Source organism: Morus notabilis, unplaced genomic scaffold, assembly GCF_000414095.1.
Source record: "Morus notabilis unplaced genomic scaffold, ASM41409v2 Scaffold177, whole genome shotgun sequence".
NCBI classification, from domain to species: Eukaryota; Viridiplantae; Streptophyta; class Magnoliopsida; order Rosales; family Moraceae; genus Morus; species Morus notabilis.
The window spans coordinates 140,714-154,615 of record NW_010357654.1 but is presented as its reverse complement, the minus strand read 5'-3'; the positions used below and the strand labels follow the sequence as shown (position 1 = coordinate 154,615).

General features: G+C 31.6%; 1 protein-coding gene across 1 annotated transcript; it reads left to right on the top strand.

Moving 5' to 3' along the window:
- The first annotated feature begins 4,754 nt into the window (after positions 1-4,754).
- LOC21399977 (4-hydroxy-tetrahydrodipicolinate reductase 2, chloroplastic) lies at positions 4,755-9,674 on the top strand. Its single transcript, XM_010090259.2, has 9 exons — positions 4,755-4,960; positions 5,378-5,588; positions 6,114-6,351; positions 6,883-7,016; positions 7,141-7,215; positions 7,809-7,910; positions 8,670-8,779; positions 8,883-8,970; positions 9,308-9,674. Exons 2-9 carry the CDS (start codon positions 5,412-5,414, stop codon positions 9,374-9,376), a joined length of 993 nt encoding a protein of 330 aa, XP_010088561.1. The 5' UTR covers positions 4,755-4,960; positions 5,378-5,411; the 3' UTR covers positions 9,377-9,674.
- Positions 9,675-13,902: the final 4,228 nt, after the last annotated feature.

Below are 13,902 nucleotides of genomic sequence, written 5' to 3'. Positions count from 1 at the left end.
ACCAACAACAATCAATTATTCACGTGGATTTCTTCATGTTTCACTTTTCGATAAACAAAAAGCACTTATATAAATCTCACACCAACTAATGTCTTCCAACCGGAAAATCAATCCTACCCCACTTCTTATACAAGTCCAAATCCATAATTTAAAACAAAAGGGCAATGCTTAAAGCTCAAACAAACAACTAAATCAGCAAGAAAAAAACAAGATGTAGAGTACATATGTAATATCCCCTCCCAAATCAAGCAGGAAATGTCCTACCTTCCTCCCAAATCAGCCAATCGAATAAAAAAAAAATTTCAAATTAATGAAACAAACAAACAACCCGAATTCACAAAGTAATAAATTTCAACAAAAAGATTCAAATTTCACAAAACCATTTCTGTTTGGTTTGCTCTGATTCAGAGAGAAATAAAAAAATAAAAAAAAATAAAAACGGGAAGAAGAAGATGAACTTACGATGAACGGTGAGGAATCCCGAGTGTGATGAACTGCAAGGAACGGTGACAGACTGAGAAGAAGAAGAGGAACGGAAAATGAGAAACGACGACGAGTGTGAGGATTAGGGATTTAGAGCGTGAAGTGGATCAAAATCAGAAATGAGGCGTGTGGATTAGGCTTTTAGGGTGAAGTGGAACGGAGAATGCGAAGGAGGAGGCGAGGCGTGACTCACGTGAGGCGAGAGACTAAGGAGTGAGGACTGGAGGGAGGCGAGAGACTGAGAGTGAGACTGAGAGGGACTAAGGAATTAGGGTTAGTGGGTTACATTTAGTGCTGGAACTTTGGACGGGCCGCCCGCGACCGCCCGAAAAGCCCGAGGATTTGCCCGAGCCCGAACCCGACCTGCCTGAGATTTTTAGGCCGCTCACCCGAGCCCGAATTTCACCTTGAACGGGCCGCGGGCTTGTATTCGGCGGCCCGAGCCCGCCCGAATTTTTTAAACTTTTTTTTTAATATTAAGTTATTTATATATATTAGTATTACAATTTATATATATATATATATTATATTTATATATATATTACAATTTGAAATGAACACACGAACTCATATTTTCGGGCAGAATTCGGGTAAAAATTCAAAAAATAGCCGTTTTTGGATTTTCGGGCAACTCGGGTTTTCGGGCAGAATTCGGGCAAAATTCAAAAAACTAGCCATTTTTGGGTATTCGGGCACCTCGGGCGGGTCGGGCAGGCGGGAAAAATTCGGGCAAAATTTAAAAATTCGGGCTTCGGGTCGGCCAATTCGGGCACACTCAATTTTCGGGCAATTTTCGGGTCGGGCAGTTCGGGCTTGGTCGGAAAAATTCAAAAAAATCTCGGCGGACAGCGGTATACGGTGGTTAGACAGCGGCGGGGAAGGGGGGACATGTCAAATTCGGGCTGCCCGAGCCCGAACCCGAATTTCTTGCTTGGGCGGGCGGGAATTGGGCCGGCCCGCCCGAGCCTGAAAAAATTCGGGCTTCGGGCGGCCCGCCGACCCGAAGTTCCAGCACTAGTTACATTACACTTACACACACTTACACAACGGCTTGGGTCGGTGTACTCGGGTACAAAAAAGAGTGCCTCGCCCCCAACCCGCACAGTGTGGGTTGGGACTAATTTAATCCGAATTTTTTAAATAAAAAAAATTTCTTAGATTTCGGGTCGGGTTGGACGGGTTTCTCGGGTTCGGGCTCAATTCTTACACCTCTAGTGGCACATACTAGTGTTTGTCTTATAAATTTAGGCCCCGTTCACTTCGCTAATTTGAGTTTAGAATTCGAGTTTTTCTACAGTAAAAAGCTCTCACAAACAATCACATCTAACTTTTTTATTACAGTAAAAAACTCTCACATAAAATTATATCTCAACTCAAATCAGCGAAGTGAACGAGACCGTACTATAATTTACCTGTGATGAAATAATTTCCTGCTAAAGTACTTTTTCACTTTAGCGCTTGCGTGCACACAGACATTTTACTAACACGTGTTTTGATTGAAACGTGTATTTCGACCCTTTTTTTATTTATTTACTTTTAAATCTTGTGTGCATTTTTTTAAAATGTGCTTTATTAGATCTTTTCCCCTTAATATATGACAGTCTAAACACTTTTCTTTGTTTGTAGCTAATATTATTTTTCAAATATGGATCTCACAAGTATTTCTTTCTGTAATTGTCATGCTGAAATAATTTATTCTCAAAATGTGTTTTTATCTAAATATATTTCTCGTAATACTTTCAAATAATTTTTTTTAATATGTACTTTGTACTATCTAATTACTCATTAGAAAATTTTTTTCCTTCTAAAAGGGCTCTACTAAAATATTTTATTGTTATTAAACTAAATTTTTATGAAAATGATGAGTAAAAAAACAAGCAAACTAAAATTTTGAATGAATTTTAAATGTAAGTATCCAAAAAAATATGACACGCAGAATACGCAAGCGTGTTGACGCGTGTGTTACAACTAGTTTTAACTTAAGGATTCATCATCTAATCAAACTCAAATTAATAATTAAAAATAAATCGACCTTTAAAATAAAAAATAATTTTATATTTAAAAAAATATATGAGAGATTTTCGAACATGTTAATTATTGTATGCATTTTAGGACAACCAAGTTAACCAACAACAATTAAGCTAACTAACATCCATTTTTATCAATGTTGTAAACTTATACATAAAAAAGTCAAAAACTCTTGTAATAATATTTTTTTTAGACTGTCACGTGGCAGCCTCTTCTCATATTATTTTTTCCTTTTCTTCTTTTTTCACTTCTTTACTTTTTTATCTTTATTCTTTTTGTCTTTTAAATTTTTTACTTTTTATTTTTTCTTATTTTGTGAAATTTTTCATAGTTCAATTTTACGTGAAATTTTTAAAAATAATTTTTGCTCGCTTTACTCCTATAAAAGTAATTTCTACGTGCTATAAGTTAACTAGTTATTTAAAAAGTGGTGTATTTTTTAGAAGATTCAACCACTTCTCAATATAAAACATCTCCATCTCAATACTCATTGAAGATTGAACCAAGTATGTTTTACAAGTTACATAATTAAATTAATAGAAAATAACTATTTTTTTGAAATTAATAACTAATTTATTTTAGTGTATCATGTTTTGTGGCATGTCCTCATATTTATATAGAAAATATCACGTTCCTGTTAATAAAATGGTTCTAATGGTTATTTACAACTGAAAATTTTAGTTCGGTGTCACAACTTATCTGGTTATTGTTGATCATTTGAACGAGATTTAATGAGACATTACAAAAACAAATAAATATATGTAAATGTTTTGGTTGAGTAGGGCAGGCGGTTCCATCCCTATTCCCACCGCCCCCAAAGCAATTCCTATTTCCATCCCCGTTTAAGAAGAGACGGGATGAGGTCGGGAATTCTTCATTGGAGAGAAATTTATCATACCTGTCTCATTCTTCATGTAATATAATTATACATTTTAAAATTATAATAATTTAAACAAAAATAAAGGATAATTTTAAATCAAAATCACATTAGATTCTATAGAACAAACCATATGCAAATCAAACTTAGTAATAATGCCACATAAACACCAAATTTCTTTGAATTAATATTGCATATATTTATTTATATAAAATTTGTAATATATGTATATCGGAATGAAGGCGGGGTGGGGAGTGCTTTTTCCTTCCTCGCCTCGCCATAATTCAAAGACAAGATTTTGTCTCCATCCTTAATTATTATCTCCTATTCCCGTTCGGTTTGGGGCCAATCCCCATTCCCACGAGATTATTGACGGGCCACATTTATCCTAATCAATGCTTAAGTTAATGACATCTCAATCCCTAATAATAATTTCCTGGCTATTTTGTATGAACACCCTTGAATTTTTCTAAACTTTTTTCCTGACAATCAACCCCTAGAACTTTTAATTTTTGACATTTTTAGTTCTTGTTGCTCAAATTCGTTAAAATTTTAATGGTTTTTTTTTTTTTTTGCCAAACTTATAAGTGACAACCTAGGAAGCACATTGATGATATTTTTGTTTGGTATTAATAAAACTTCATCTTAAAATTTAGATTAAAGTTTAAGTTATAATTAATTTAAGTTTCAAGTTTTTAAATGTAATTGTATTGAAAGTAAACAAAAATGAACATCAATGCCCTTATTAGGCTATCATTTGCAAGTTATGTGCTAAAACCTGTGAAAATTTTAATAAATTTGAGCAACAAGGGATGAAAGTGTGAAAAACTAAAGTTTGGAGTGTTGATTTCCGGAAAAAAAAAATTAAGAACTAAATTGCCAAATTCAAAAAGTTCAGGCATAAACAGTGAGTTTGAAATTGGTTTTAAAATGATTTTGTTTTCAATAAAAAGTAAAAATGAGATTGTTTTGAGAATTATTTTAGGATCAATTCTGAAATTGGGTATGGTTGATTTTTTAAGAGATTGTTTTGAGTATAATAAAAAAGTGAAATAGTGTTTATTAATTAATATATTATAATATTATTAATAAGTATTAAAAATAAAAATAAAAAAGTGAAAATAACTTTCAATTATTTTTTAATTTTTTCACAAAAATTATTATCATAATTTTTATTTTTAAAATATTTATTAAATAAACGTCATTTTATTTTTATTTTTATTTTTATTTTTTATTTATCAATATACGTAAAAAAATCTTTTTTAAAAACAGTTTTAAACACGCACAAAATAGCCTAATTTCCTATATATATTATTATTTGGGGAATATATTACGAAGGATAAGTTTAACAGTGGAAAAGCGTTTCTTTACCAACTTAAAACCCTAATAATCAAAAATCACCCGCCATTTGTCCCATAGCCCCTTTCAGACAAAGTACTGCCCTCCCAGCGAGCCGCGACCAACCCATTGCCGCCCTTCGCCCTGAACTTCCGTCCTTCAGGCACCGGTGAACCCCCTTTCTCCGGCACATCATCCACGAGTTCGCGCCTCCGGCGACGCCCCTTCCCCGCGGTATTGCCTTCCTCTGGTCTCTATGGTCGTCTTGTAACTTTTGATTCTGCATTTGATACTATGAAGTAGAAAAACTGTTGTTTCATTTCGCCGTCTATAACTCTACTTTTCAAGAGCCTTTTCAAGAAAAATGATGTCGAAATAAAAAATGTTTCGAAATCTTCTTTTCAAGAGCCGTCAATTTCGTTTTCTTGAGAACATCCATGGAGTTCAAATTAAATCTTTTTTTTAATCACACTTTAAATTTTTTTTTTTACTGTTAAAACAGGCTTTAGATTGTAGTGGCTGAAGAAGGCTAAAAAGATCGAGTCTTTCCTATTGTAATTGTAATGTAGTAGACAGTTTTTTTTTTTTTTTTTGTATACTCAGAACATGGCACTGTCTAATAAGTACTGAATTCTTATTCTGAATTTGCAGTATTCAAACCCCCAGAAGCAATTTTAATTTCTCAATGTCATTCATAGTGAAAGTCCCAACAAACTCGGTCAGAATATTCTCTGGAACCAACAGATGGATGAACATGCCAAATAGGAGTCGAACTTCCTCATCAGCCATGATACCGCATTGTTCAATTTCTGCACCAGCTATCCAGACTCTTCGCAAGTCTGTCTCCAACATCCCTATTATGGTATTGCCTCTCAAACCTACGTTTTCTAAAATTGCTATGGTGTATACATATATTTGTGCGCATACAATATAAGAATATTAATTGAATTTCCCTTGTGTTTTCATTCGAAATGTTGTTTTCCACCCTATGTTTTCAAGAATGATGCATTTGTCCCCTATCAATTTGTTACATTCCTAGAGGGAGGTTTTTAACGTGATTTGTAACTCTTAGGGGACAGTTTTAAGATGACTTGTAAAATATAAGGCTTAGGTGCAATGTTCCTGAAAATATATGTATATCAGTATATGTATGTGTGTGTGTGTGTGTATTTGTATACATATATATATATATATGTGTGTGTGTGTGTGCGTGTGTGTGTGTACATATATATATATTTGTCCTTCCTAATGTTGTTTGCTCTATCACTGTCTTATTATTATTATTATTTTTTTTTTGGTATTTGGTTATTGCTTTTGTAAGTTGTACTTTGGCAAAGAGTTAGTGAAAAGCCCCATGAATCTGTATGTTGTTATGATGTGAAATCAGGTAAATGGTTGTACTGGAAAAATGGGGAAGGCCGTCATTCAAGCAGCAGATTCTGCTGGACTTAATATTGTGCCCGTGTCATTTGGCTCTGAAGAAGAGTCTGGGACAACCGTGGAAGTGTGCGGAAAACAAATTACAGTGCGGGGCCCTTCTGAAAGAGAGAGGGCTCTTTTGTCTCTTTTCGAAGAAAATCCAAATTTGATTGTGGTGGATTACACTGTGCCTGCTGCAGTCAATGGTATTTTCACAGAAAAAAATATATATATTTTCATAAGGAAAAAAAGGATATTGATTTCTGAACTTATTGTGAAATTAATTTGTGGCAAAAGGATTGAGTTAAAATGAAGAAAATTGCTGTCATTTGAAATTCTCTTTTTTTTTTTTTTTTGAAGTGATGAATAGGGATATTGATTTCTGAACTTATTGAGAAATTAATTTGTGGCAACAGGATTGAGTTAAAATGAAGAAAATTGCTGTCATTTGAAATTCTTTTTTTTTTTTTTTTTTTTGAAATGATGAATTCCTTTCAATTGTATTAACTATTATGTTGTGTGAAAATGGAAACAGAGTAGAATGTGTGAATTAATATTCTGAGATCGAGTGTACTTCTGATGTTGAGAATTACTGACTTTTTTCTGAAAGAATTATATTTGAAATTTTTAGATTGTTTCATGGAGAAACTTAATTTGGCATCCCTTTTAGTGTAATGCTCTTTTTGTGCCTGTGAGTTTCTTTTGAGGATCTTTGGTTTTGTTTTCTGATGGTGTAGATAATGCGGAGCTATATTGTAGAGTTGGGGTGCCGTTTGTGATGGGAACCACTGGTGGCGACAGGGACTTGTTGTATAAGACTGTTGAAGACTCCGAGGTCTATGCAGTTATATCTCCACAAATGGGAAAACAGGTATATCCCCATACATGGTAAATCAGGTAATCAGAAATGAGTACCTTAATGCGTTCTAGTAGTATCGATTATTGGCTTCTGGCCTCTGGCCTTACGTATCTTGATTGTCTGTTGTTTCTGTTAGGTTGTTGCGTTTCTTGCAGCTATGGAGATTATGGCCGAGCAATTTCCTGGTGCTTTTGCTGGGTATTCGCTTCAGGTACTCATCTATATAATTTTATTCTGATAATAACAATAGTCTATAATGGTGGTGGTGGTCAGACAATTTTATATATTCGGAAACATTATAAGTACCTTGAGTAAGCACTGAACCAGTAATTGAGCAGCTGATGGTAATGAAAGAAAGTATAAAATAAAACATTTGAAAACCTTCTGCCCAAAAACAATAGTTGCTTCTTTGCAAAACTTGCAACTGAAGATGCTTTTTACATTAGATATAGCAAGAAAATAGGAATAGGTAGAAAAGTAAAATAAAATAGGACAATGAAAAAAGAAAAGGCAAATAAATAAATCAGGAAGAGAGAGCTCCTAACAAATAAAAAACAAAGATTGTAGAGTTTGACTGAAGGCTCCGAAAACAACAGCAATCTTAAAAGTACTCAAATTCCACACCCTTCAGAGAGCTCCAAAAACGACATAAACTCGAAGAATTTTATGTTCTATTGAATCTTAAAAGTACTCAAATTCCACACCCTTCACAGAGCTCCAAAAATGACATGAACTTGAAGAATTTTATGTTCTATTGGTTGCATTTGATATTAGTAAGTGCGGCTGATTGATTTGTAACTTTAGGTGATGGAGTCCCATCAAGCAAGCAAAGTAGACACATCAGGAACTGCCAAAGCTGTCATTTCATGCTTTCAGAAATTGGGGGTTTCCTTTGACATGGATCAGGTGGGTTAACGGACAATTATGGTTCCTTGTGGTGTTGGATATTTCTATGTTTCTCTTGAATGCTACTGTATCAATATCTAGTACTAGGGTCATAATCTGCTAATCAGCTAAAATTGCCTTTTGGGTTTGAGTTGGGATATTAAACACATTCATTATCGATCACAATTGATGTTTTTCTTAATGCTTACATTCATGTATATGTAATATATATATTTTTTCCTATGTGGAAGTGTTTGCTTATATCAGTTTGTTCTCAAGATATATACAGAACTGATTGGAATTAACTTAAATTAGACTGTGAAATAGTGCGAGAAAGTCTATTTCTTACAAGTGATGTCATGATTTTTAATTTTTTAATAAATAAAATAATTTTCACATGCTTAGTTGTGGTTGAAATCTTCTCATTTGGGAATGGTATAGAAGGCTGTTGCATTAATGTAGTAAAGGGGAAGAAGACTGAGCTTTTACTAAAAGAATCTAAAGACGTTACTTTTGAGCTTAGTATTTCTAGCTCCAATAAGAAGTATTTCTTATTTGCATAAAAGTCCAGTCAGCTCCATTCTCCAATTGCACTTGCTCTATGGTGGAAAAAGAAGTCTGGGCCTGGAAATGCAAAACGTTATGTACTTGATGGCATAACTTGATAGTGCCATCGTTGGGTAGTTAATCCTCATTGTTTCCTCTTGATATTATCAGAAAGTTGTTTTTCTTATCTTTTCTTTCTTTGGTTTTTTTATTTTTTTTTGTCATTTTTATCAGATTCAAATGATCCGGGATCCAAAGCAACAAATAGAGATGGTGGGAGTTCCAGAGGAGCATATATCTGGTCATGCATTTCATCTCTACCATCTGACTTCACCTGATGAAACGTAATAAGAGAAATCTTTATTTCTATCCAAAAATTGCCTTTTCCCCCCAGATTTCTTTCAAGACTTCAATTATCAAATATTGTATTCTTTGTCTTCTTGGCAGAGTTTCTTTCGAGTTTCAGCATAACGTTTGTGGTAGATCAATATATGCCGAGGGGACCGTTGATGCAGTGCTTTTTCTTGCCAAGAAGGTACTAGCACATTTTCTCTTTCTCATTGTTTAAGTTATTGATCTGTTCTCGTGCTTTGGTTTCAGATTTGTTTCTTTGCTCGACATAACATTCGGTTGTTTTTCTGTTATCAGTTTGGTATTGCTTTATTGCTCTACATGAAAAATGACATATATTCTATGACCCATAACTTTTTTTTTTTCAATAAATAATGGCTTAACTGATTTTTTTATAATAGGAAACTTGTGTAGTGGAAAGGATAACAATTGAATTCTGATAATTATTAGAGAGGAAATTTCATATCCATTGGCACTAGTCTCTTTTCTGATGGCAAAAATTTACATTTAAAAATTTGCAGGTTCAATCAAGAGATGATAAGAGGTTGTACAATATGATTGATGTTTTGCGAGAGGGTAACATGCGATGAAACTCGGTTTAGCGCTGTATAATCATAATATTCAGTCGTTTATGGATTTTGGTTATTTGAGAATTAAGAATTAAGAGTCCCAACTTTTTAATCAACTTACTGTTGTTGTTAAGTGGTTGTGAAATTGTCGTTTGAAATGCTTTCACAAAGTCAACATATACCATATTACCAATAAGATGTAAACTCACCCGGGATAGAAGGCGCCTTAAACTAATTGTGAGTAGGATTTCTACGGTGATCATACACGTGTTGTATCGTCGTTGATGTGTGATTTATAGATTTAAAATTATTTTCGATTTACGTGTATTTTTGTGAGAAAAAATATTGTAACGAATTACGAACCATAATTCAAATTAAGGTACGAATCCACTAACCAAATTACTGGTAAATCCTAGTTGTGTTAAAGCATCATTTGCTCAAGATTTTTTTCGTCTTGATAGAGTTTTAGTGACAACTATGTCGTTGTTGAAAGACATGAACAATGTTTGGCGCTAGATTGTGTAACGGATGGTGCTCCTATGACGAGAATTTTTTTGTGCTGATGGAGTTTTAGCGATGACATGTTGAACTATTGGATCAATATTTTATCAATAATGAGTACTCAATTGATATTATTTACTAATTAATTACTATTTACTAATTATTTTTGATTAATTACTAGTTCATAGTTATTAATTATTTATTATATTAATTAATGAAATATACAAATTAATTAGTAATATACGAATTAATTACTAATACAGTAAGTATATATGATTAATCATTAATCATTCAATATATTAATTATTTCATGTACTCGACGTAGTTTTAGAACTATATAACTCTAAACAGTTTTAATTTTTTTTTCTTATATTCAAAATAATTTTTCATAAAAACAAACGGCACATTTTAAAAAAATAGTCCCAACAACAATTCTCTCTAAAAATAAACAAAACCATTATAAAAACACTCGTAAACATGATAGAAATGCCTTTTTTCTCTTTGCCTTTGCTGTTTCGTTAAGCATGTTCCGAGGACTACAAACTTGGCAGTAGATGATTTAGCCAAGCATGTCCTTGGACTAGAAGAAGGCTTGGTATGTTTGAAGGATATTTCACTACTAATTGCATGCGACTTGTTGAAAAACTCTTCTTATTTAATACAGATACAACTCTTTCCTTAAAAAAACAAAACAAAAAACAAAAAACAAAAACAAAAACAAAACTTCAGTATTTGTTCGCTGTATTATTCAATATACATGTTTCTCAATGTATAAGCATGGCATTTCTTCGTTCCCACGTACAAGACACTTAACTAGAGTAATCAAAAAATCTGCTAATAATTTTGTATCAGATTGGATTGAGTTGAGTGTACTTTTTGAGATTTTTCTAATTCAATAGTTTTGGATTAGTTTGCAGATTGACCATTAATATGTGGAATCCAATCCGTGACTACCCCATTTTTTGTCATGTGTAGTATTTTAATTTGCCTAAAAGTTTGATTTTAGTAATGTGCAGTACTTTGATTAGGGGTATTTTTCTTTTGAACTTGATGATTACCTTTTAAATTATTATTATTATTACGTTTTTTGTTTGTAAGAGTTTTTCTTTTTGTTTTCTATACGAGTTACGTGACTCTGATTAATTATGATCTTTCATTTAATTAATAGGCTCAATTTTAGTTAATGTTGATTTTTCTATGTTTTATGGTTAACGTTAATGGAGATATTATGTGGAACAAAATATTAAGTAATAGTGAATAGCGTTTTAAAAGAATGGTTAAAAATTAGTACGAAATGAATGATAAAGTAAACTTATAAGCAATATAATTCTAACATCAATTAAAAGATAAAAATAATAATAGTAATGGTAAACAAATAAATAAATAGAGTTATTAATCAACAATAAGTAATTGAATACATCGAATTGCTAATTAATAAGATTTTATCAATAATTAGTGATTATTATACCTGCTAATTAAATATTAATTACTAATTGCTTAATTATCAACTAACTTTTAATTACTAGCTATTGATTCTTTATTTTTAATACATTACCTAGCTAAATATTACCAATTAATTATTAATATACTAATTATTATTTGTAAACAAATTACAAATATACGGAATATTGTTTACAAATTAATTATTTTTTTATTATTTCTTTAATATATTAGTTAAAGATTATTCCTTATTTCATGGTCTCAACGCATTGTTTTAGAAACATAACAAAATACAGTTAAAAAGTTTTATGTATATATGTATATACTCATCAAAACAATCTCTCAGGAAAAACAAACTAATGCATTTTGATAAATAGTCCCAACATGATTTTCTAAAAATAAATAAAATCATTTTGAAAACACTCCTAAATGGGTTATAAACGTCTTCTTTCTCTTTTCTCTCGTTGTTTTGCATGCAGTAGATGATTTAGCTAAACATGAACTTAGACTAAAAAAGATGTGATATGGTTAAAAGATGTTCCTCCACTAGTTGTGTGTGATTTATTGAAAGACTCTTCTTATTGAATACATATACAATTTTTTTTTAAAGAAAAATCTGCATTATTATTCATTATGTTTGTCAATATACCATGTTTATCAATATACAACCACAAAGGCTTGTTCATTTGCCCCTAAACTTAAAAAAAGTTTGAATTTAAGTTACAATTTTATTTAAGTTCATATTCTTTTGTAAAATTTGAGTTTGAACTCGAGTTTGGGGTTAAAATCTAAGTTCAAGTTTCTCATTCAACTCAAGTTCCTAAACGCAAACTCAAGTTAATGAACAATATTTTTTTATTTTTAAAAACGTTATAACTTTTCATTTTAATTCCGATTAAGATGATTTTTTATTTTATGTATTCACAACAAAGAGATGAATAAAACCACACTCATATATCATATTAAAATTTTTCATCACCATTGAGTTTTTATTACAATACTATTCAAATACAAATTCAAGTTCTGACCTATCCAAACACAAACTCAAATAAATTCTCAATTCAAAACCATTACTTAAAATATACACATCTAAACACAAATTCAAATTAGAGTCTCAATTTAAACTATACTTAAATACACCTTAACTCAAACTAAAATCTAAACTCAGATCACTCTAACTCAAAAAGAAGAAGTCCGAGATTTCTTTGGTTCCACGTAGAATAAACTTAACTGGACTAGTTCTCCTACTTTCTTACTGAAAAGAAAAAAGAAAACTATAAACATTCTTCCCTCTTTTTTCAGTAAAAGAAGGAAGTAAAAGCATTTTAAGTTGTTCATGTAGTGTGATGTATGAACAGAAACCCTTTTTCATCAAAAATTTTTTTTTTTTTTTGGCTGAAGAAGCCCTTTTCTCATTACTTGCATTAAAGCTCAAAAACCTCAAAGGACCCGCCAGCTTTTCTAGTAGTCCTTTTTTATATGGAGCATCTACTTTCTCATTGAACAGAAAAAATGTTTTTAAGTTTGGTGCATAATTATTTTATTCAAAGTGTGTCTGAGATGGACTACAATCATTGCTTCAAGCTTTTTTCTCAGCCGGGAAAAGCACCACCATGCAAAAATTTCCTACCAACCAATGCTTTTTTATTGCTAATTTCTGAACTCACTTGAGGAGCCCACATAAAAAGGAACAAGAAAAAAAAAGTCACAAATATGGTCAAGACATATACCTTGATTAAGTGACAAGTGTTGGTTTACAATATGAAAAAAGAGAGACAAATGAAATTGACCCCTTATATATATATATATATATATATGGAGTTTGGACACTCATAATAATTGAAGAATAAACCCCTTTCTTTTGCACATTTTCTTTTTTCAAAAATTTCTTTTTCGGGAATTATATACAGCTACTGATGGTTATCAAGTACTTACCCTTCTCGGATCACTTGATGCCTACTTTTGAAGTTAAGGGAAGAATAAAAACCAAAACAAAACAAAACAAGTTAAATAAGTGAAAGAGGATATATTCTTCTATAAGAAAGGGTCAAGAAAAAGAATCCAATCAAAATCCAAGAGTAGTTATCCAAAACAGGTTGCATGGTGATAGCACTAAGCAGGTGATGAAAAATGTTGAGTTGAAACTGGTATATGAATATGTCAAGGTAAATCAGTACCAATTACTCCCTTTTATTGTATTCCTTTCGATTTTGTACTCTGATTCCTCAAATTAAAATTTTTCATTTTTTTACCTTTTAGAATAATATGCAATAGAATTATAGAAGGATATTATTTCTAGGTAAAAAAAAAAAGTTATGGAGTTAACAAATTAAATTCGAAGATAATATATACACAAATAGAAGTTCACGACCTTATTCATTTTATGACTGAAGTCATTAGTAAGTCATATTGTTACAATATTTTTTTATACATAAATTTAATTTTAATTTTTTTATTAATAAATCATAACTTGAATTATGCAAATGAATACACCGATTAAGTGTTTTGTTCAGCGTAGTATAAATCATTATATAATGCTTGTACGTGGTGTTTGAGAGATTGCTGCCATTATTTATAGGAAATGTGTATAATAAGGAAATAAATTT